Source organism: Anarhichas minor, unplaced genomic scaffold, assembly GCF_050575085.1.
Source record: "Anarhichas minor isolate MPS153535 unplaced genomic scaffold, ASM5057508v1 ptg000021l, whole genome shotgun sequence".
In the NCBI taxonomy this organism is placed as follows: Eukaryota; Metazoa; Chordata; class Actinopteri; order Perciformes; family Anarhichadidae; genus Anarhichas; species Anarhichas minor.
In genome coordinates, this window is record NW_027466467.1 from 6,398,128 (window position 1) to 6,422,771 (window position 24,644).

Here is a 24,644-nt window from a genome sequence, read left to right on the forward strand (position 1 = left end):
GATGTCTGGATAGTGGAAAACGGTGACCACATTTCCTCCTCAGTCCAGTGCTCCGATTACATTCAGTTACTGTCAGCCATGCTACAAATCAGATAAGAGTTAATCCTCTGCAGAAGCATGACGAAGGTTCCCCTGCCTGCCTACTCCTGTCCTGATTCATGGGCAATCATAAAGCTCATCCATCATACTGACACTGCAGTAAACAGTCGTAGTGCAGCAGTATGACTGGGGATTTTGTACTCAGAATCATTTTGGTGTACAAAAAAACAGTCGAAGAAAATCAAAAATAGAATTTTGTTTCAGTCTCTGCTAAGAGAGACGTTCACGCTCACAGTCCTGATAATTTAAAGCAGTAACAATGTTCTCTGTGATCTCCTCTAGTCGTCTTTAATCAGATGGACTGTGAGTTGCTTTAGAGTGTGCCATAATCACTGAGAAATGCATGTTGGTGCAAAAGACGGAAAGAATGTTTGATCAATTAATGTCATCATTCCATATCAGTGTGGGGGTTATCTTTCCCAAATGGTTTTCTAAATTGGTTCACCAATTACTCCAAATAACCCGTTATCTAACTGTGTGCTTGGTTAATTCCTCTTTGCAATCAATTGAGGCAAATTGTGGCGTTGCACAACGAGGAAAATGATATATCAGATACCAGAAGTGGGTAATACATCAGATTCAGCGCTTTATTCCTATGGCAGTACATCTTTTCATTTTGAAATCAATCTCATCTCATTTGTGGTGCAGCTGATAATTTTTTTTTTTTTTAATGTGTGCTAAATATAGACAGCCCCATCTGTGACAGACAACACAAGTTGTCACACTGTGGTTGGAAACTAACTCACCACTGTTGCCTCACTTTTCCACTAACAGGAGAGGAAAAGTACAAGCACTCGCAGCACTGAGACATACAGTACTTTCTTTCTCTGTCATTCAAACACATTTACTTGTTATTTATGTGCATTTCGTTGTCAGAATTATTGGCGATGTACTGACAAATGAAAACACCAGCCATGCTGTCATGTTGTAGCTTTTATTCAGTCGTAATATAAATGAGTTGAATCAGCAGACAGTCCCTCAGTGAAGGGACTCGTACTTTTCACTTCAGAACCCACTTGTTGCAGGTTGTTAAAACAATCACTGAATAATCTATTCAACTGAACAAAAGCATCCAACACAAAGCAGAAAGAAAAGTAGACGAGCTCGGACACAAAAATAATAGAAAATAAACTAATGTGTGTGAAGTGAAGGAGTTGACACACCGGTACGTGACTTTACACTGAACGCTCTTTCACGTTGTTCAAAAAGCAGCTCTCACCACAGCTGTAGTTTAGTGTTACTGACATTGTGCTACAGTCTGCGATGGTTCTTACATATATCACTTTACCTACATATCTGCAGCTACAGCAGGTTCCGTGATCTCTCTGTATACTTTGTGACTAAATCGGCCTCGCATTGCAGCAAGTTTGGGATTAAAACAAAGATAGTGACTCAAAATCAATGTTTAGAGATCACAACAGGCGAGACCAGCTAGAATAGTAAAAGTGTTGTACCTTGCAATGAATGTTATTTTGAACACATGGAGCATTTCTATAGTGTGTGTGTGTGTGTGAAGACATTCAAATCAAAGACGATGTGAAAAAAAAATAAATAGAAGGGGTTGGGGTTGGACAGTCAATAATAATGGTTTAAACATTTGAATACGCAACACATTTGAACATGGTTATAGTTTCTAGTAAGAATGTGACACTGTATTAAATATTCAATATTTAATAATATGCATCTGTTAATATATTTATTACATCTTCTCTAATCACATAGTTTATTACAGATCCTCCTGGCGTTGAGTAGCTTAGGAGCGGTGAGAGAGAGAGAGAGGGAGGGGGGGGGGGGGGAGAGAGAAAGAGAGGGCACATAAGTTACTATGGGAATGTGCAGAGGGCGGAGCTTAGCAGGAGACCTCCATGGTCTGGGGTCCGGCCTGGTTGTCCAAGGCCCCGGTGACGCTGCCCTCCAGCAGGCTGTTATGGTTGTTGCGGCTGCGGCTGCTGTCCATGGAGGTGATGCTGGAGGAGGAGGCGGTGCGTGAGCGAGCCAGACGAGTCATTCCTACTGACGCCACTGCAAAAAAAAAAAAAAAGAAGAGAGACGCGCATTAATATTCCACTCACACGGCGCAGGAGACTCAGTGCAGTGTGGGAACACTCGGACACAACAACAGAAGTGCGCACCATGCAAACAATTCTCAAAAACTAAGACTAATAAAATAAACAAAATATGGAAACAGAAAATCATTGCGTGTGTGTCCACTGTTGGAAGCACAACAACATGAAAAAGCAGTGCAACAGCAGAACACAGCAATCCAACTGAAGTGACCGAGGAAGCTTGTCATGCAACAAAATAGGACACCGAGGACAGAATCCATGCTAACGGGACAAAGTGAACTCCTGCAGGGAGATGAATGTATGCAGAACGATCTCACTGTGTTTAGTACTGTGACTGTGTCCACCACACCGAGCTGCTGTTGAATACCAAAATGAGCCAGTGCTCTCTGGAGAATTTCTGCATACATTGACATTCATCCACTGTGCAGAAATACGAGGCCAGCGGGTTTTAAAGCGTTCTAGTCTGACTGTTGCTCAAAAACCAGATACCTGAATCGTTGCTCAGGTGACTGAGAAGAACGTAGGGAACTGTAAGCAATGATTAGAGAAGGAAGGAAGAAGAATGGAGAGACATGTTGAAACGATAGCTCTAATGTTGCTTTATTCCACCTCAGTGCATTTCTGATTAAAGCTGAAAATCCGTCGCAGCTTGTGGTCATTGAGGACAGAAGAAAAAAAGCTGTTTGCTACCAACAACAGGTAAGAAATCATAGCATGTGTGCAAACTAGAATCTTAATTTCCTGTACTCTTTGGCTGTTTGTCTTTTGCTTTTCACACTGCGGCAACGTGTTAATGACGGAAAAGCAGCTTTCAGAAACACACTGAGGTGTTTGAGATTTATTTTCCACACTTTCTCTGCGTGAAAGCACTCTTTTTTAATCAGTTTTAATCCTGCAGTGGCATTTACTCAACAGGGGGACTCGGTGGCCTTTATAGCAACACTGAGGCACTGACATACTGGCTACACCCGGGGGTGCCTCCCACGGTGAAGGGTTTGGGAACGGGAGAGAGCAGAAGAGAATTAGCGTGACAGAAACACACACACAGACACACACACACATACACAGAGACAGGCGTCATCTGTATGCCCAGAGCAACGATTTCATCCATCCATAGAGGCTGGTGGGTGCATCTGAAAGTCAGTGGCAGAAATGTGTCGTTTTTCTTTGCAGATGAGTGACCTGGAGGTCTGTTTAAGTACGAGTCTCTCTAGAAAGAGACTGCACCATTAAACAGGTCTGGATAGAAAAGAAAAATCACACAAGGCAAAACAAAAGGGTATTTTTTTGACGCCCACTTCCAGCTGAACAGGACGTGAATTGCTGTTCAGCATATCTCGAGTGCCACTGTCATTTCAGTCATGCTAGAAGCACTCACACCTCACCTACTGAGGGTTGTGGGGACCACACACTGCAAAGAGCAGAGAGGAAATGGCGTTAGCATCCTCTGAGGCGCTCGGGCTGCCTCTCCGTGACCTGGCTGACAAAGAACTGTGTCTTTTCATGCACTGCTGGCCACAGTCCAACCCCCCGTCAGCAGGGGTGTTTAGCAACAGCTCTTTGGGAGACTGTAGTGAAAACAATCCTCGTTTAAGTTACTGTTGTCATTGCACTCACGTCAACAGGAAGTTCTGTGAAAAACAGACAAACCTCGACCACAAGCACGTCACCCCGAAAGGTTTGAGCCTGTAAACAATTCTTGGACATTCAGTATAGAGTCAACTAGTTTGAACTGGTATTATTTCATATTTAGATGTTTTTACTGACAAACCAGAAGTAGCTAAACACATGTGAGCATGTGTACTTACTGTAGCCCATTCCCTGAACAAAGTACTTGAAGGCCTCGGCAAGTTTCCCTGGCTGTGAACAGATAAAGTTATCAAAGTTAGAAGATAATTTAGACAAAGGAAGTTGCTAAATGACTAAACCTAGAACCTTAAAAACAAACCTGCACAACTTGTGGCAAGCCTCCACAATCAGCCATCTGGAGAAAAAGATCCGTCTCATTATTAACTTCTTTGTTCAGTCAAAAGAAATATCATATATTTTATTCATCAAGAAATGCAAAAAGCTTCACCTTCAGCAGTGTGGTCTTGACTGGATTTAACCTGGAGTTGCACTCCACCTGAAACATGAACAGGAGAGTTACTACTGAGCTCAAAAAACGCTTCCCAAAGACCCTTCTGTTGCTGAGATGACGGAGTGTAACTCACCACAGCCTCCACAGCGGGGGACGTGTCACCGACCACCAACAACGCAGGGCAGCTGGATGGGAAGAGAACACGAGGTTTAAATATTCTCAAGAGCACTCAAGAGACAAATGTTCATCAGAGTGTTCTTAGCCTCAGAACCTACGTTAATGTGTTAACTGTAGCCTCGTTCAGACCTACGATTGGCCTCTCGATCTCCAGGTCCCGACGGCTGGTGCAGGGAGACAAATTATGATTTAGTTAGAGGAGCAGAAACAATGCGATCCGGCTAAAATGTAAGGCGACTTGGCAGGAATCCGGATTTTTTGTGAACCTCAGAATTTATTATTATACCCTCGTCCTTTGTAGTGTTTGATGCATTGCTTCTTTCTATATTCAGATCTGGCTTTCTACAAGTTTTGATACTGGAAGCAGAATTTACATGCCTCCACTGTACCTATAAATGCGATCAAGAACACAACAACTGAGGGGAAATCGCTGCTTACAAAGCTATGCATGTACAGTGTGTACTAATGTATTGCTTCATACTATTGGTAGGAGCCACAGAAGAGGGCCAGGTTGTCCTGGTTGATGTCTTGGGTGATGTGGAGGCGGTAGCTCTGGATCAGCTCCGTGTTATCTGTCAGCTCGTCCTGGTGAGCAGAGAAAAACAGATGAGTTCAAATGAAATAAGAGGGAGAGCCGACATAAAGGGCAGTTAAGCAGCATGTAGTGAATGTGCACGTGAACCATCAGTCATCCAGACAAACCGTGGGATTAGTATATACAGTTGGCTTAGCTTCAGCACGGCAGTTATTAACTCAGAGTCTGTAATCTCCGTGTCACAATCTACCAGTCGATATATCCAGGAGGACAGAAATAGAATAATTAGTAAATTGTTATAAGAGCGAGATGAGGTAAATGGTACCCAGGGAAATCAAGAAAAGCCTCTTGAGGTTCTGTCTCACATCGTCAATAGAAAAAGGTCACCATCACTATTTAGCAGAAACAGAAATGACAAAAAATGAGCACATGGTGAGTAATGTACTGCAGGAGGAACTCACAGTGCTGAAGTGGTGAGACATGATGATATCCACCAAATCACTGGTCCATCCAGACAGCTGCACACGAGAGGAAGACGCATCACGTCAAGACAGAAACAAGAGCAGACTTTGTTCTATTTACGCAGTAACCTCATGGTTATGGCTGTACAAGCATGTCTGTGTTTACATGTAGTGGATGCACTGACAGCTCTAATGTTTGATTTTGACTTTTATAAAGGACGCAAATACACAAAGAAGTCATATTTGACTTTTAGACCTAGTAGGTGTAGTGGCACATACCGTCATTAAAGAAAAAATCTGTAAAAAAAAAAAAGCAGAGGATGTCTCCTCTCTATCATTGTTTTTTATATATTTGGCTTGTTGAGCCAAATAACAAGAGAACAGATGAAATGTGGGGATTTTGATCTGTATGGGACACATCGTGGTTCCATGACTGTGTGCCACAATAACGGGCCAAACAATGTTCTCCCCTGAACAACCTTGTGCAGTACACACACAACAATGTACAGTTCACAGCATTAAAGTGAACACGACAGACACGACAGTATTGCACTTGTAAGCAAATTATTCTACTCAAAATCAAACTGTTTTTTAAACTGAGCCAAAGAGTTGTCCCCAAATACATTGTGAGAATTCTGGCTCACTGGTATGTTCACCAGACTATGCAAGTAAACTGTCTATGGTGTGGAGCATGACATCAAATACAATGCCAGTAAGAGTGCTATCTTGATCTGTAGAGCCAGAGAGGACAAATGTCTACTTCGAATTGTCTGATAACGATCTTGGTGTCTGTGATGAAGTAAAGTATCTTGGTCATTTTATAACAGAACACATGACCGATGATAATGACATTTCGAGGCAATGTCGTAGGATGTATGCACGAGCAAAGACTCTGTGACGCATGTTTGGTACGTGTACAGATATCTCTGTTCAGAGCATATTGTACAACACTCTACACTTCTGGTCTAACTACAAAAAAAAAAAAAAAAGAAGGTGACAGAGACTTGAAGTAGCTTATAATGACGCCATGAGAATATTCCTAAAGAGACGGAGATGGAGTAGAGCCAGTGAAATGTTCGTGGCTGCAGGAGTCAATACTTTTCAAACTGTTTTCAGAAATCTTATGTATGAATTTATTTGTCGGCTTAATGACTCTTTCTCTATCTTGGTTTTAACCAACATAAGGTTTAGTAGCACACGCTACCAGTCTGTGGAGACGTTGGTACAGCCGTGTCTTTGGAAGGCATCGCTAGGCCTCCGTATATATTTGTCTTTGATTGACTGAAACTGATCAAAATGCATTTGAGTAAAGCTTAGTTTTGATTAACTTTGGAGGGAGAGCTGTTATTGAGATTAGAAACTACATTAGAGTCCCTGCCGAATGTAGTTTTAATGCCATTAATCAACGCTTACAAATCTCACACTTATCATTTTTAAATCTCTTCAAAACAATATTCTATTCACCAAAATATTCTAAATAAATATAATTCTATTTATCAAATATATCGTTGGTATTGAAGACTTGGTGTCAGCCTCCATGATTTTATTACTAATAATCTCATCATATAGAATAGACTGGAATAAACTCAACAACCGTGAGCTTAAAATAGTCCGGTAATAGTAAAGAGCATGAGCAGGAAAGTGGTTGAACTACAAAAGGCATTCATTAATAACAGCCTGACAAATGGCTGGAAACTGAACTCAAAATGGCCGGTTAATTATTTAAGAAATAGCTTCAGAGGACGTTCTGTGCTGCAGCGGTAACACTGACCTTTGAGGCTGCCCAGTCGATCCAGCCTTCAGCACATGGGTCCACGTTGATCAGAACCAGCCCCTCCACCAGGGTCGGGTTGTTCAGCTGAGAGGAGAGGAACACACGTCAGTCCCAACTCCATATGGACAACTAGTGGACACTTTGACCAATAAGACATCGAGCATGATGCGTGCTGTGCTCACAACTTTCAGTTTTCACTCTTCAAACCTACAGCGTGGTTCGGTCTGATCCAGTGAACTAAAGGAATCGCGCCTATCAGTAGCTACATCTTCACAATTAAAAGTTTTGAAATGTTTTGCTCAGGATTTTGCGTATTCCCTGAACATTGCAGATATCGGATAAAACCACTGCAGTGTTTTGGTGGTAAAAAGTGAAGCATTTCTGTTGCTTTAAATGAAGATATGAAACACTGAAGATGGAATCCTGGGCCTTTAAATTAAGGGTCCACGATTTTGTAATTGCTTGAAGACAGACAAGAGGGCGTCAGGGGAAATCTAAGATCCATCCTGTCCGATGTTGAGGGAATACTGCGGCTGCTGCTTTCAATGTGATGCAAATGCAATGCAGCAACAGCTGCTATAAATCCATCAAAGGTAAACTCATTTCGTTCCAAGCCGGTTAGAGAAAATGCAATTCAGAATAAATTTTCTTCATTAATTCCAAACCAGAGCAGACTCTCCATAAGGAGGCTGGGAATGTGACTGCTAACCCCTACACCTTCCCTGTTTTACCCCTGACCACCATCTTCTCTCTCTCCATTATTCATCTTTCTGCTCTGCTGTACACACATCGGGCTTATTTTAGCCCCACTGAGCTGAGTGCGGAAACAAGATGTAAGCAACTGAAAAGGAGAATCACCGAGGGGATTCATCATTTGGGGACCGGCAGCGTATGCAGCAGACTGTGGAGAAAGCTGAAGCCCTGTGTGGGCTTGATGGGAGGCTTTAATGTTCAGCGTAACAAGCTGTGTGGCCCTGAAAACCTTTAATTATTACAGGCGAAGCCGAGAGGTCGGGGGGGGGGGTCAGATTAGAAAGAAATAATGGGGGTTGAAAGTGTCGACGTTCTGGTACAGACGGGGACTCACCGCAAAGCGGCTGAGGATGTACGCTCCCGCTCCCACGCCGATGGCGATCACACTGTTGACCCTGCGGAGAAAGCACTGGTTAACCGTGGGACTGGACGTGAATAGTTAATCCAAACACATTATCATTGATCGGCTGGCAACACGGGAGCCACTGACTTGAGCTGAGTCATCACGGAGGGCAGCATTTCAGCCAACTCGTCCATGGTCGGGTAGCGATACCTGGAGAAAGATGAAAGGCATGTGATTCCTTGTGTTAGTACGGGGTGATTTCCTCATGTTTGAATCAACCAGAGAAACTGAGTTTATCATGAATTCAAACACAGTCTGACACGCACCCGCTGGGGAAGGGAGGAGCACCCTCCTGCTGGCCGGGCGCGTCCACGTGAACCACTGCAAAGTGCTGCATGATCTCCTGCATGTCCTCATAGTTGAACAGGGTGTTGAAGCACGATTTGTCTGGAAAAGGTGCCAACAGTTCAGGGGTTTAAACTCTGTGGAGGACCTGTATGTGTGTGACTGCACAGACTAAAACATCCAGGACATTGTGCATCGATGACTCTATTTTTGGCGGACTCACGGTTGAGGCCGATGTCGTGATAGGTGAGGATGACGGGCTTGTTGCCCTTTGGAACGCCTCTCATCGTCACGTGAAGAACGCCATGGGGAGTCTCTATGTCATGCTCCTGCAGCCACAGAGAAGAAGAAGAAGAAGAAGAAGAAGAGATAACTGTTTAGGACTGATGGAACAATACATGGTGTGTTTTAGGTAAAATACCTAATGTTGCACTACTTTAATGTGACGTGTGTGTCGTCTGTCTGTGGCCAATCTTATCACGTTTAAACAACAATTACATCTTTGTAGCTCAAGCCTGATATAGTTTTGTGGAGTTTTATCAGCAGTGGAATATGTATTATATTGTGTGGGCGTTTCCCTCTAAACATTAACATTATCTCAGCCAAGCACAAAGCCACAACAGACACAAACTCAGAACAATTACAGCAATTTATGCCATAAAAAAGAAGAAGAAAAAAAAAAAAGACAGAAACAATAAATATTATGAAATGCCTGAACTAAGCTTGGACACAACAATCAGACACAGGAGACACATATTTTGTAAAGTACACCCAATGACCACAACATGATCTCAGATTGGGGATGCAGAGCATGCTCCTCTTCTCCACCACACATTCCTCGTTCCCCTGGACAAACAAAGCACAGAATGGGCCGTCTGTGAAACGAGTCCTTTTCTTTTATCCTAGGGCCTGAGACGCACAGCGCTTTCATAAGCATGACTTTGCAAAAATGACTGTCTTTGCAGAAAGACCCATTAAAATTCAACGAAGTCACACCAGCCTCATTCTCTCTCCATCGCTTCCTTTTGAATATATTTCTTTATCGAGCACAAGGACGCCCTACGTCAGTATATCACAGTGCTTCAGTGCAACTGAAAGCACATTAAATGGCTTTCGGGTCATTTTCAACTGACACCTAATTTGACTTGAAGACACGGAAATGTGATTAAGATAAATCGGGGGAATTAGTTAAAAGATGACATGGCAAAAATAATCAGAGGCTCTCGTGAATGTTGTGGCAAAATCAGGAAGTGATGACATATACAGTAAGTAAAGTCAGTTTCCAGAATCATAGAGTCACACACATACACATACATTCCCAAGGTCAGCATGCCTTGGTGCTGCATACGAGGGTGTGCATGGCGCAGCTCTGTGTGTGTGTGTGTGTGTGTGTGTGTGTACTGCTCCTAGCAGGACAGCCTGGGTGGGGCCCAGCGCCTGCCTGGTCTCAAGGCCCAGTGGTCATCAATAATGAAAGAGAACGAGCCTGGGCGGACGAGAGACACACACACACAGGTTATGGCAGACAGACACAGAGGCTGTGACTCTGACTGGTTCCACTGCAGACATTTTGTCTGACGGATATGTGTCACAGTCCCTTCAGAGGTATATTCTCAAGGACAAGGCTGCAGTAATTTGCATCTGCAATCTGTAAAAAAAACATCACATCTAGTCAGTACCAGAATGAGATATTTTCATGCGTGTGGGTGTTAGTCACATAAAACATGAAAGCTATGCACACAGAGCCACCGTCACTGACTGTGTGCTACAGTCTGCCGATACCGTGATATAACCTCCCAACAGGAAATAGAATAAACCCAGAAGAAAGTCTCCTGCTGACAGGAAGCCTTGCGTTTATCGGAGGCCTTTTCACAGATAACAAAATGATTCTGAAACCTCGGCCTGGTGTGTGTGTTTTTTGGGGGGCAATAACCAGTTATAGACTGAGGAATCTCATGATGGCTGTGTTGCTGCCGATTTCTTTCTTTATTAGACAAGGACAGAGTCAAGGACACTCGGTCTAGAAATGGAGGCTTTGCGCGAAGTAAAAAGGCAAAAACACATTTGTGCAAACGCCTCCCTTCTGTCGTGTGTGTGTGTACGGAGGAAGCAGGCGTGTACGCCCCACCAGTAACAGAAAAAGGTGAAGACATCAAGTAAGAAGATGTAGAGATGGATAGCACAAGGGAAGGGGAGTCTGGAAGTGGATGAGAGGAAATGGAGCGTGAAAAGCGAGCAGGGACAGAGTGACACAGGGGGAGGGAGTCCTGTAGGACTAACAGAGGTATGTGCCTTGAAACAGAAGGGGCGCTTTGCTTCAATTCATCGTGCCTCTCCAGCCAAGTCCTGGCACAAACAAGGGTGGAGAATCGTGGAGAAAAGGGGCTGTGGGAAAGGGAGTGAGGGAGAGGACTTTTTAATTTATCCATTTAGCTCTTGGCATAGTTTAAAAGCTTATTGATCGGGGAGCGCTGCCTCTTTTGCAGACACACATATTGGTATTTATGTACACACAGCAGCATCTCAAGAAAAACATACATAGGGTGGGGCTGCTAGCCTGGACAGCTAGAGGGGGAGAAAGAAAAAAAACAGGGAGAGCACTGCAATGGCAGCAACCCCTCTTCATCTTTGGTTAGTTGGACAATAAGTGTATGTGTGTGTGTGTGTGTGTGTGTGTGTTGTAGATGAGACTGGAATACTGAGTAGGGGTTTGTGCTTTGAGGAGGCTCCAGGAGGTTGACCGGGGCAAACATGGAGGTAAGCACTTGGGTTTGGGTGAGGGAGGTGAAAAAAGAAAAGAAAAAGGAGAGCAGTATGTCATGCTGTTCCTCTTCCCGCAATCCCTCTCTTATCAATCCCTCCTCCCCCTCCCTGTTTTTCACGCCCTGCCGGGAACGACATCCATCACCCCTGAGAGCAGCATTACAGGGCAAGAACCACCCAACAGCCTGCAAATGGATGTAATGTATACACAAGCACATCCACGTCTCGTATGCATGTTCTCCAGTGGGATCATCCCAGGTACGTGCCCCCCCCCCCCCCCCCCCGCCCCGCTCTCCTTTGACACAAACACAGCCCGCATACAGTAAGCATGTGTGTCATTGAAGCAGTGGGTTGAAACTACAAACTCAAGTCTCTGTAGGGAAGGGGTGACCTCCCTATTTTCAGTGATAACAGAATAAGGAACACAATGCTAGCACTATGCACCATCCACAGGCAAAAACATTCCTGCAGTTATATGCATAAACACAAACAGCTACACATTTGAGATGTTCAGAAACATGCATCCTAAAAAAAACACACAAGTACCAACAATCGTGCTGATAGGACAGCCGTGCACTGACACACACGTACGCATCATTTTGGTTGTGGCATCTGCAGATTACCGTAAGCACTGCACACATGCATCTTTCATATCACCACATTAAAATCCACCACTGCACCCTCAGCATGTTTAGGCTGAGCAGACTGCACACATGGGCACTGTGTCTGTCACACACACACACACACACACACACACACACACACACACACACACACACACACACACACACACACACACACACACACACACACACACACACACACACACACACACACACACACACACACACACACACACACACACACACACACACACACACACACACACACACACACACACCCCAAAGTGAAGGTGGTGACAAGCAAAGCCAGGAAAAGACCCACACCAGCTTTTCCCTTCCTCGAGCCAGCTGCTGTCACCTTCTTTGGGGGAAACTGCACAACAACCTCCAAACCCTAATCTCAACCAGCAGCCCCTGCTGCATGGACCCAGCCAGGTGTGTCAAGGCAGGCAAGATGCATTTGTCACTCACCGCTCCATTCCCTGAGCATGCAATCTGGTCCAGGTCCAGAATAGCTGACATGTTTTTCCCACGCAGGAGAGGAGTGTGTTATGCTATGTGCAAGTGTGTGCTGGGCAGCTTTGAAGATCTCCAAAAAGGAGGAGGAGGAGAAGGAGGAGGAGGAGGAAGAGGAGGAAGGCGGGAGCGCTGGTAGGAAAGGGAGGGATGTAGGGTGATGAGGCTAGAGCAGCAGCGACAAGGAAGAACCAAGAAGAGAGGGAGGAGAAAGACGCAGCGGAGTGAGGAGGAGATGGGTAAACAATCTGAATGGAAAGCAGAAGAAGGGGGGCTGGATAAGATGCAGAGAGAACGAGAGAGAGAGAGAGAGAGAGAGAGAGAGAGAGAGAGAGAGAGAGACACGAGGTGGGAAAGAGAGCAGGAAAAGAGACCGAGGGGGAGGAGAGTGAGACTGCAGTTTGAGCTTTAGTAGTCACAGCGCGTACGTACATCCAGCCACCGGTGCATCTAATTGGACTGCGGAGGGTCAGGTGGGTAGAGGGAGAGGGTGGGGCTTAGAGGAGAAAAGAGAGAAGGAAGGGGGGGAGAGTGGGAGGCAGAGTGGGGGGGGGGGGCGCGATGAAGAGGAGGTGAAGGGGTGCAAACGATGCAGAGGCAGTCCTGTAAAAATGGGCAGGCTGCTGACGTCACAGCGTGATACTGATGAAGTGAGGAGAGAGGAGGCTGACCTGGACGGTGTTTTGCATCAGCAAAATGGCTGCTGGTCACTGAGACTTTAGCAACAATTGTCTCGAGGTTCACTTTGGCCTCACCTTGCTGAGGCAGACGACTGAGTGACCTTGGCATCCACACTAGAAACACCTCAACATGAATACCCAACAATAAGACCCGGTTAATAACTTCTATTTGACAGATAGTTACCCAGCAGGACGAGCGTGAACTGCAGCAGTCTGATGTACACAAAAATAGCTTTGCAGCAAATGTCGGCTCATCGTGTGTTGACATTCAGACGATAACCCTCGTTACGTTCTCGGCTTACCAGAAAATAAACCCACAATGAACTATTTTTATTTACATTGACGACCCTACATGAGAGGATCCATTTCTTCTAAACCTGCCTCTGAAGCATTTGATCCTCGTAGTTTATTGATCTCTGTTTTTTCCTACTCTCCTCTGCCAGCAGTGCTTGGCCTCACGCCTTTGTTTCAGACAGGCTGCTCTGTGCAGCCAATGGCACACATGCAAGCAGCACAGAGTGGGCGGGGTTAAGGAGAGAAGGGGCGCTTCATTGGTTCGTCTTTGTTGCAGCGTGTCTGGTGGTGTGCTGATGTTTCTCCTCTAAATGTTTCCTGATCTAACACACAGAGGGTGCCACTGACACAACATGCAGTGTCTGCACATTACGAGAAATAAATAACTCGACGTACGGTTTAGACAAATAATATAACACAGGTATGAAAAATACACATATGGTCTGTACAAAAGGATGCCACAAGAGAGGAGCATCAGTAGTCTCCTTCAAGCCAGATTGTGGCGAGAACATGACTAATTGTACGTACGCAGTGATGTTATGCCAGATTATGGTGGACATGTGATTCGTCACATCGGCTCATGGAGATGATGTGTCGTGACTGAACTTATGTTTCTAGCCTTTCCTCGACAGAGCCGGTTTGTGTCACACACACTGAGTCATGTCTCAGCAGGACACTGCAGTCAGAGGAGAGACACTCTGGTCTGCAGAGCTCACCTGAATGCAGAGCTTTGCATCGACACAGCCAGCGTCTAAGGTTTTATGTCCGAGCATATTATAAAAACGCACAAGCTCAGGGGAAACATTTGGTATTAAACCGTCGAGCACATGACACGACACAGCGTGTTACATTACATGGTCAACTCTATCCTCTTCTAAGATGGTGACTGAGCAACACCTGTGCACTACTCTACATTCCTGAAACAGACGATCAACACCGAGAGAAGCACAGCGGACGATAAACACATCACATGAGAACATCGTCCTCCAGCCACACAGCGGACAGACTTATGGCGCCCTCTGCTGAGCGCAATGAGACGGTGATTTAAAAAGCCAAAGACGTGACCTGGCAGCAGACAGTTTCTTCTAGTATTGGTGTTAGAATGAATAAGAGAAGAAGTAGAATCAAAATCACAAAATGTGAAACCTAGTGAGTGATTACTATCAAATATTACGATCTAATAATGACAATTATGAGCTCACGAAACATCACATGCATCCATATTCAATGGATGCATCTCCCCACAGCCAACACCATCAACCAACTAAGATGTTCTATTTTCAAAATGTACAGTCGGCCATTTCCACGAGGTGAGTCAGTGTTCATGGGTGGGTGAGGCTGACTCACACCTTCCTCCCCTCAGTGATGTGAGCAGCTTAAGAGACACAAGACTGCAGCACCACACCCTCCGGCTTCTCCTCTCTGACCCCACCTCACCACCACCACCACCACCACCACCAGCGCCTCTCTCGCTCTCTCTCTCTCCTCCTGCAGGTGCAGACAGTGTTGGCTGTGACCGTTGCAGTACCCAGGAACCACCTGTGGCAGGCGCTGTAGTACCAGTCAAAGAGGAGAGCAGCTGGATTTGTCCTCCAGCTGCTGGAATGTCACATCAGTGCTCAGAGTGACGGTGTAGCGGTGAGGACGCCCTCCCCCAACACGCGTACTATATATTCATAGGGAGTCTGCTGCTAATGCCGTATACTGCATGTGGGCTCCGGCTGTTCTTGTATTATTAAACTGGGAGTCAGGAAAAATGACGGACCTTTTTATAACTGGCTTTTTTTTTTTATAACATCAGAATGGAGCTTATGTCAGTTCATCTGAAAGCAGCAAGACGAGCCTCGTCCTCCACTTGAACACAAAAACGCACGAGATATAAATAGAAATTCCTGTTTTTTTTTCACATCATAAATTTTGACTTGTAGGAAAAAGCTCTGCCGTTACTCATAACACCTCTAAGGCCTATTATCATTATATATTATATCTATCAAGTTATCACTTAAGTGTTGAAGTAGCGTTATTTAAATGGACTTTTTTTTTTACAAATACCCGGATGTGTCTTAATCATCTCTTCAAGACTGACCGTGTGAGGTCAAAATGGCTGCCATGGAAATAAGGTCAAATACACGCAACCCTCGATACCACTGGGACAAATCCTGGAACACGTCTTTCCTTTAAGTGCAGCTGCAGCAGCTGAACTGAATCAGAAGAGGATGTATGGAAAGAAACACTACACACTGAAATGCACTGAAAATATGAGCACCTGAGTGTTCATTGTTTTTAGTGACAAAGCAGACCGGACTGGAGCATGTAGCACACCTGCTCCAGCTAACATGCTTTCCTCCCCCCCCCCCCTCTGCCTGCAGCAGCTATATTTAGCTCTGGTGGGATGCTGGAAGCAGCCATGACTGCAGAAAGTGAGAGAGGGATGAAAGATTTAACCCTTTGCGGCCATGATGCTTGTGAAACACAGCGTGGGGAGTGCTTGCCTGTGGGAAGTCTCATGCAAGAAAAAGATTGCACAGCGCAGAGGCAGAAGGCCGGCAAAAAAAAAACATCAAAGGAAAGGCATCTGGAACAGAACCCACTCAAGGCTGATACTCCGTTTCCTTGAGTGATAATTATTCTTACATTATCACATAAATGACCTGACCACAATCTAACTGTGGAAGACACTAGCTGACACAAGAGGTCTGAAATCGATGCACTTGTAGGCGACATCTCTCCCTGACATTTACTAGAAGAGGACACACTGCGAGGGTCTCTAGAGGCAACGGCACAACTCACCACGTTGTTCCTAAAGCCCTACACAGGAAGACAAAAACGGTCTGATTCCAAGAAAGACCACAAGTTCCCAAAAGTGTGTTTACTTTGAGGTATTTTGCTTTGTTGCAGGGCTTGACAGTACAGAGTGACACGGGGAGAGAGAGTGGGTTGACTTGCGCTTAATGCTTCGTGTTTCGAATGACAAACATGCTAATCTCTAAATCTTCCTTGCCCTAAATAAAAGAAATAGGCCACCGATGTGATTGGATGTTGGCTTTTCATATCAGTATAAAAGATCCACATTCCATAAATGTAACAGTTCAGTATGCATCCATGCCAGACAAAGAAGCCTTGAACATAATTCCTGATATTAAGCTATTGGCCAAGAATCTACATTCCAACAAATAACTCGCGCTCTTCAGTATTGTTGTCTGTTTAGACTCGGGTGGTGTCCTTGTGCTTTCTCTCTGACTAGTACAATGACACGAAACAGGATTCGAAACAGGATTCGAGTGACAAACAGTGTCATAAAAATGTGTTCGACAAATGCATTCGACTTGAGTTAATGGCCAGTGTGGTGGACGACCCTCATCAATTTATCCTAGAAGATACCCCAAAAACACCTATATTTTCACCATTGGTGTGCGGTAAAACTGGATTTTGCCCGTGAGGAATGTGATCAGATGTAGGGCAAACAAATAAATGGGTTCCGTGGTGGAAGGGGGGGGGATGGGAACAACGTCCAAATGCAACGACCCCCTTCCACTAACGCAACAAACCGTCCGGGCTTTGTGTAGGAGCAGTGAGCAACACTCACCTGGCAGTCGAAATCCTGAAAGTTGCGCGCATTCTGCAAGACAAAGTGAAAGAGGAGAGTTAAAATATAGCATAGGCTTATATGCCATACACATAAAGCCAATAATAATAATATCTATTGTACTTGTACTTGTAGAAATATTCATGTGAGAACAAATAGAATACATTAGTCCCAAGTTTTTAAGAGCTCTTAATGACTTACGGTTGCCAATATCATTCGTGATAATTAGAGTTCAACATTTGGCATTATGCTCCTATAATCATGTCTGGTCTGTTCGATTTCACCTTATTTCAGTCGAGGGATTCAGGTAAAGAACTGTGACCAGACTGCTGTACCTGACGCACATTACAGCTTTAAAATGTAGATCTAGTTGTTTACGGATCCATCTATTGCTGGTTGAACCTCGCGCTTTTGAGAAACAATTGTGTTCTTCCATGCATCATAAATCCTCATCATTACCACTTAGTTTTTAATATCATAACTTCACTCTTTATGCATGTAACACGAGTAACGTCGAAGCAGTGTTACTGAGAGTATCGTCTCAGTTGCAGCAGGAAGCTGCAGGATAGACGGGTAGAAACGTGAGAGTGGGCAGCAACGATAAAGGAAGAGTCTTTTGGGGATTGAGTAGTGGGCCAGACCAGTAGGGTACATGTTGGTGGGGAGGCAGATGGTGGCTTTGAAGCACTCCCTTTCTTCTTCCTGCTGAAATAGCTCTGCAGCGGAAAACGGAATAAAAACGTGTTTCTGGCCAAACGTCTGCACTATTCCATCGCTGTAATGCAGTTTTATAAACGTGAGAAAGTCCCACATACATACATGATGTTTGACAATTTAAAAGATAATCCTGCACATCAAGAAAGATGCATTTTGTCATAAAAGTGTTGACGTATAAGACCGTGAAAATATGTGTTTCAATCCTCTGCTTCATGGCTGATAAAACGAAATAAAACGAGTCACGGAGCGTAGCTAAGCTACCTAGCTAGCTAGCCAAGGTAACGGCCATGTTGGTGCTGGTGACGTACAGAGATGTAGCTCACTAAACTAAATGGTACTACGACAAACTACAACCCTCTTGACGTGACAGATTATCTTTTGAACTGACAAACAGGGTCATGAAAAATATTTCTCTGAAATGCCTCTCGCTGTTGACTACCATACATATTGTCCCACGTGGACACCAGAAGGGGAGACACTTTGCTTTGTTTTATTATCGTAAATCTTTTTTTATTCCAACTGAGATTTTCACTGTTGCTGTGGCTACTTTGCTGCTGCAGGCCATACTTGTACCTGGCTGCATCATAAATGTATTATCGTTGTGGAAATCAGAATGTGTTCTCATCACTTCTACAAAGGATCAGAGAGAGAGAGAGAGAATGAGAATCCTCTTTCATCACTGTTATCATTGTCATGATCTCCATCTGCTTTTCAGACTCCTGGTTGGTCTCTTTAAAGAGCTGGCCACTAGGTGGTGTGAGAGGTCAGTATCGCTATCCTTCATTCAGATCTTTTTCTTTAGGACTATACTCGTCACATGAGGCATCTACAATACGCAGCATGCAGCTGCTCCTCCTCCTCCTCCTCCTCCTCCTCCTCAGACCTGATACTCCGCCGCTCACTTCTCCTGTGAGGCGCCGGACCCTCCTGACTGTCTGTGACAGTTGCCTGGGGAGAGAACAAAACAGTCTTTCTAATCAGCTAATCAGCTGTTGAGATGGAGCAGGGAAGAGGAAGACGAGGAGGAGGAGGAGGAGGCCAGATGAGGATGGGAAGAGCTTTGATCTGCCACTGGGCTTCCTTCTGTTTTATGCCGTCGCTCACTTAAAAATAAAGATGAGTTTTCTTTAAGTTTCTCCTTTGATGTCTCCTCATTCTTGCTTGTCTGTCTCTTCTGACTCTCTGTCTTGTGTTATAGATGCTGTCTCTTCCACTCTCTTGCCTCATTCAGTCTACAACCTTGTTTTTTTATCCTTTTGACTTGCTCTCTCCCTTCTTTTCTTTCCCCACTCGACACAGTCAAGCGGATATGAATAATTCACTTTGATGAACAGGACTGCAGAGTTTTCAGCGTATGCATTTGCCTGAGAGGACCATATGGGGTGCTCAGTCACTTTAAATGTGCACCACGTGTCTGTTTAGTTTGTATGTGTGGTTCTGCATGTTGGTTCAGGTGCAGGAGTTGCGTGCCTGTTGCCTCAGCAGCTCCTGACCTCCTCCCCCACACAACTCACCTTATTGGTCAGCAGCGGCTTGATCTCGGTCAGCTGTACGTCCTGCAGCTCATCCATCTTCCTGTCTCGTCACTGTAAACCACTCTGTCCAAGGAGAGAAAAGAGAGAAGACACATCACGTGCTGATAACAAGCGTCGGAAGTCAGGAAAGCTAAACTTTACATTGTGAGGATTGTTTTGCAGCTTCTGAAGGGGAAAAAAATGCCCATCACTACTTCTCAAAGTCCAAGATGTCAGAATCAAAGTCAACGGTATAAAACAACTAAAAATAACAAACAGGAACCAGGAAATGTTTAGCAGTTCTAAACAATTAATCGACTAATCTATTCAGTACGAGGTGCAGTTGATGGCAACACAACCTACTTATCCGATACTGATCGATCAGTGTGGGACTGAAGGAGGTGGCAGCAGGTCACAAGTCAGCCCCGATAGCATTTCTCTTGGAAACCTTGCCGTCTTGACTCCATATTGGCATCCTGCGATATGTACAGTACATGATGACACATGAGCCTGTTCTTCATCAGTTCTGCAGGAAAGGTCACACTTCCAGTCCACACAGGTGGTGTGCAAACACACACACACAAAGATGGATCAGCGCAGGTTTAACAAGAAGCTCTAAAGTCCACCTCATTTGTTTTCCCCTTGAAGCCAGCCGTGTGTCCCTGCACATAATTATTGAACAAGAACACAGACAGACGAAAGTGTCTCCCCCCCCTCCCCCACTTTCCCTGAAATGGCACCTCTTCTGCCTTTCCTCAAGGTGAGGACAGGAAGTGGTTTTGAATTACCTGCCACCTGCCCAGGAGAGAGTCTCATGTTGCACATAACAGCAGATGGAGCGTCTGCTTTTTTTAGGTCAATGCTTACGACTGGAAGACAAAGCCAAAAACGGCCCGCAGCGCACCACAAACAGCCTTGATACAGAATGATGCACATAACGCACAGACAAACAGGAAGTAAAAGGGCAAACTGAGCAGAGGAATAGCCAATCGGAGGAGCGGTTGCGATCACTTCCTGAGTCGGAGCCGACCCCCTGGAACGTCCTGGAGACGCTGGTATCAAATAACCTTCAGGGTTGGTTAGCGATCATGCTAGCGGAACCAGCAACGATGACGTAACGCCACATATATCTGTGTTACCAGCAGTTTTATCCTTTTAATTTCCTGAACAAGGTCCGAGCAGACAGCTGTCTGTTGATGCATGAACCGCGTCAGAGGTCATCCTGCTCTGGAAACAACCAGGGGAGCAGACGGGTACAGTGGAGCACAATCCTCAAATGACATGAAAAACAAACAAAAAAAGGCAGAAAACATCGAGTGGGGAGTGAAAACATGCCCAGCAGAATCCCCTGCTGACAAATCCGGCTCAATGGCGGAGCTAAATAATATTTAGACAAGTGAACCGAGGAAAAAAAGAATAACAAATACTCTGCATGCTCGAGCGGATTGAGCGTATTGGCCCGGATCAATCCAACGTTTCCTCAGGCTGTCACAGTAAGTGGGATGGAGGCCAAAGCTGCTTTAATTGTAAACAGCCTAGCCGGGTAATCGAGGTGTTAAGAGAGAGCGACGGGGTCAGGTCTCGCTTGAAACCATTGAATCCTTTGGGCTCTCTCAGATCTCAGACACCCTTTTAAACCAATGCACCAAAAATCACTTGATTTAACAATAGATCCCATTTAGCAACATGCGCCATCGTCTCCACCTCCTTCCCTTCCTACTCCACGCTCGCTCTACCGTCCAGCATGCGCAGCTGTTGCCATAGAGACAAAGCCGGTTGCCCAATGTTTATTCTAAGCCGGGCTAGCCCCGAGGGGACAGATGTGAGGTGAGGGGAATAAATAGCGGTAGACACGAGAAGAACTCGAAAATATGCGCTTTCAGCAGCATTTACTACCCCCTCTGACAATTACAGGGACTCAAATGAGCCATGCAGTCATGTCGAGATATGACAGCAAAGCTTTGTGGGTAAGTGAAAAGTAGTCCCAGATGACAGTAAGGGGAATTCCAGTTTGTAATCTGTGCAGCGAGCTTTTGTCCCACATTCACACCAGTCCATTCGTGGATCGGGACGGGAGAAGAGAGCCGATGATGGAGAACAAGTCCCTCTGGCCTCGACAGCAGGATCGCTCTCACGTCAGAATCCGTTTCACTCGGCTCTCCCGCTCTTGCAAATGAGTAACACGCGAATTGCATGATGGACTCTCGCACGTGATTTCCCTGAATCTGTTCTACGGGTCTATTTCCCCCACACAGTGTTCATCTCAGTGCTTCATAATGCCACGCAGCGAGGGACGAGGAGGCTGAACAATCGTCAGCAAACACAAACCACGCGAGGCCCTTTCTTTCAACGCAGCAACAGGTCAACCTTCACTGCAGCCTAGCGTCAGCGCTGCCTTCTGGGAGACTGAAGCGTCTGCAACTCTGACACAATGACTTACAGCAAAGACGTGTTGAAGTATGTCAGCTTAATAAACGGATAAGTTATTTAGCATCCCTCCCTCTCCCCTGTCTAGCTGGCACACATCATCATCCGGCCTCTATGGCTGTCAGGAGAGAGAGGACACACCTTTAGCTTAATGCTAAGGTGCAGGTGTGCATGCATGCATGCATGTGTGGGCACAGACACCTATACTGAAGATATACAGTGTCTCTGCCAACACAAAGGGAGCCCTGTAGCTGCCATGTCAGCAGACGGTGCAGAGTGATCGATGAACACATCCTTTACTCCTCTTCCTCCTCTACTCTCTCCCCATCTTCATCTATCCATCTCCATCTCACCTTGGCCCGTCAGGCAGCATGATGGACGACTGAGAGCCCAGCTGTGATGCTGACCCTACTTTTAGCCCTTTCAATTAGGCCCCCCTTCTCCTCTCGGTCCTCATCATTCACATCATGGCCGTGCTCCGACTCTCTGACCTCCTTCTTGGGCTCCATGTTGACCTAGGTGAATGTCACCACAGTGACCTCATGTTAACCTACCTCTGGGTCTCCATGGAGAGGTTTACCGCTAATATTTATATTAAACTCAATTTGCCACATAAAACAATACTGTGAAAGTGTGATAAAATGAGCGTATGCTTGGTTTCCATGTAGACATATATTTGTGTCACTTCTAGTGTCATTTTAACACTTAATGGAAGCTGTGAAACAGGACATGGTGCAGGGTTTCTAGCTTGAAATCAGTCTGCAAAATGCTCAGATTTAAATGAATGTTTGTTGACGGTTCAGAGAGAGCATTGCTGGATGTCCGAAATGTAAGGGGTTTGGGTCCTCCAAAATCTGCATTTTTAGACTGAACACGTCTTAACGGACCAACAGTGCCTTTCCCAAATAAGCCTTCTGTTGCCCAAACTTGAAGAACACTGATATAAACTCCACTGTACCATATGAAACATGGTCCTTAGAGAAAAAGGAGCCGGTTCAGTCGGGGCTACAAAGCCTCCGAAGGACTCATCTTAATGGGCTGCGTTAATCAGAACATCCTGCCCTTGATTTTGGGGGCACAGCTAATTGCAAATTCAATTCCAGCAAGAGGAAGTAGCCGGTTGTCCTCCGCCCGTCTGCTTTCTCTGGGAGCCAAATTATTCTAATGACCGTTACTATTACAGAGGAACACACACACGCACACGTCTGTCCTCGGTCTTCAATCGACCCTTCACCGGGCTTCATATCACAACAGAAAATAGGCCAGCACGAATTCCAGTAATAACAGCCGCCGGCCAGCCACTCAGAAAGCCCTCGCTTCTGTGTCCTCCCTTCGTCAGAGCTACAGACCGGGTGAAAACAACGAACCCCTGCACCGTCACCGGTGCGGTGACGCCTTCCTCTCAGACCTCGGGAGACTTTTAGTCATCAGAAATTTCTTTCCCCCTCCAACTTTTTTTTGCAACCAGGCCAAACCTTTGTTTACAGTTTACAGTCTGCGGAGGCAGCAAACCCCGCCGGAGTAAAGCTAATGAACCGTGACGGGTCTCAGTTCCAGATTACTGCTCTAAACCGGGGCGGTTTGGTAAGAGAATTAGAAGAGGGAAGTCTATTTGTTTAGCAAACAAGTCCGGTTGAACAACAACCAGGATACTTGGATTCTGTTCTGCTCTAGAGGCGGCGGGGTAACACCGGATTGTTTTGGAGTTTGCTGTTTTGTTCTACAGATCACCTCCTGCTGATACTGTCAGCAAACACACACAGCTGAACGCGCACATACACCGAAAGCACACACACTCGCACACAGCTTCACGTCTACTTAATTAAATGGCAGCTGCTCTCCAGAGGCTCCATCATCCTCCTCACAGCTTACACGAGTCTCTTGACACACGATGACAGAGATTTCTTTTTCTTCCTCTTTTTCACGATGAGACACTTCTCTTGATGTCTTCTTCTGTCATGACTCTATCAAAATAGTCTATTCTTATCCAAAATGTGGAACAACACCCACCTCTGCTGTTGAAACCAAACTGAAAACACTTTTAAGACGTGATGCTGCTCAGCTGTACGTTCACATAACGGCCGTGTACACACAGATGTGTGTCGATGACCGCTGAATATGAGACAAAGCTAAAAATGAACGTTGAAAAGACAAAAGAAAGATAAGCAACTCAATCTGCAAAACTATTTTAAGACCATTAATAGGAGAAACGGAACACCGACCTCCGTCTTTGAACCTTCCGAGATTAAAGAGATCTAATGAATGCTAAATACTGCATTACTATAATTGACTCGTCCCCTTATTTGGCAGACCCACATTTAATATCCTGAGCCTGTGGCCAGCTATAACTCACAACGCAAGTGATAAAGATGTTGAAGAGGTTTTACTTGGGATGGGACACGAGATATCTTCACACACAATAAATTGCGGGTGCTGCTGTGAAAGTATAAGACACACAAAGCCAATGCCATGACCATGAAGTGATATATTCTCACGGTGTGCACGTCTTTGTCTCTTAAAACATGCGTCTAATGAACCGCACAACTGCATCTTTTTTAACAGAGGAAATCCTGAACTGATCGTCCGTCACTTGAATTGTTCTGTGTGTGCCTGAGAGGAAAAAGCTGGTTCATCAGCAAAGACACTCATTAGCACATAGCAGCCACTACCACTGCACTGATCCCCCCCCCCCCCCCCCCTTTACAACAACCCAAACCCTGACCTCTATACTCACCCAGGATTAGGGTCAGCCTTTGTGGCGCTCACAAACAGACAGCCATGTAAACAGACACACAAACTCCATCTAAAGACCAGGCGGCAAACTCCAAGCCAATGAGGATGTCCCTTAAAGTTGCGTTCTCTCTACTGGCCACCAGGGGGCGACTCCTCTG

At 45.3% G+C, this 24,644-nt stretch overlaps 1 protein-coding gene across 6 annotated transcripts in view; it reads right to left on the bottom strand.

Annotated features, from left to right (window-relative positions):
* Nucleotides 1-1,019: 1,019 nt before the first annotated feature.
* Nucleotides 1,020-24,644, bottom strand: part of LOC142954552 (protein NDRG3-like) — a 29,130-nt gene continuing 5,505 nt past the window's right edge. The window contains exons 2-18 of one of the 6 annotated variants that reach the window (XM_076095640.1): nt 19,690-19,802; nt 19,327-19,410; nt 17,096-17,128; nt 8,857-8,962; nt 8,615-8,735; nt 8,436-8,498; nt 8,280-8,340; nt 7,190-7,276; nt 5,419-5,475; nt 4,904-5,007; nt 4,521-4,586; nt 4,379-4,430; nt 4,243-4,290; nt 4,114-4,149; nt 3,974-4,025; nt 2,655-2,693; nt 1,020-2,121 (exon numbers count right to left, since the gene is read on the bottom strand). In XM_076095640.1, the coding sequence (XP_075951755.1) occupies nt 1,949-2,121; nt 2,655-2,693; nt 3,974-4,025; nt 4,114-4,149; nt 4,243-4,290; nt 4,379-4,430; nt 4,521-4,586; nt 4,904-5,007; nt 5,419-5,475; nt 7,190-7,276; nt 8,280-8,340; nt 8,436-8,498; nt 8,615-8,735; nt 8,857-8,962; nt 17,096-17,128; nt 19,327-19,383 (1,155 nt within the window). In that variant the 5' untranslated portion in view covers nt 19,384-19,410; nt 19,690-19,802 and the 3' untranslated portion in view covers nt 1,020-1,948. Of the gene's footprint in view, nt 2,122-2,654; nt 2,694-3,550; nt 3,734-3,973; nt 4,026-4,113; nt 4,150-4,242; nt 4,291-4,378; nt 4,431-4,520; nt 4,587-4,903; nt 5,008-5,418; nt 5,476-7,189; nt 7,277-8,279; nt 8,341-8,435; nt 8,499-8,614; nt 8,736-8,856; nt 8,963-12,490; nt 12,813-17,095; nt 17,129-19,326; nt 19,411-19,689; nt 19,803-24,644 lie in introns of those variants that run through there. The other 5 variants (XM_076095639.1, XM_076095643.1, XR_012955732.1 and 2 more) reach the window with 5 other exon arrangements.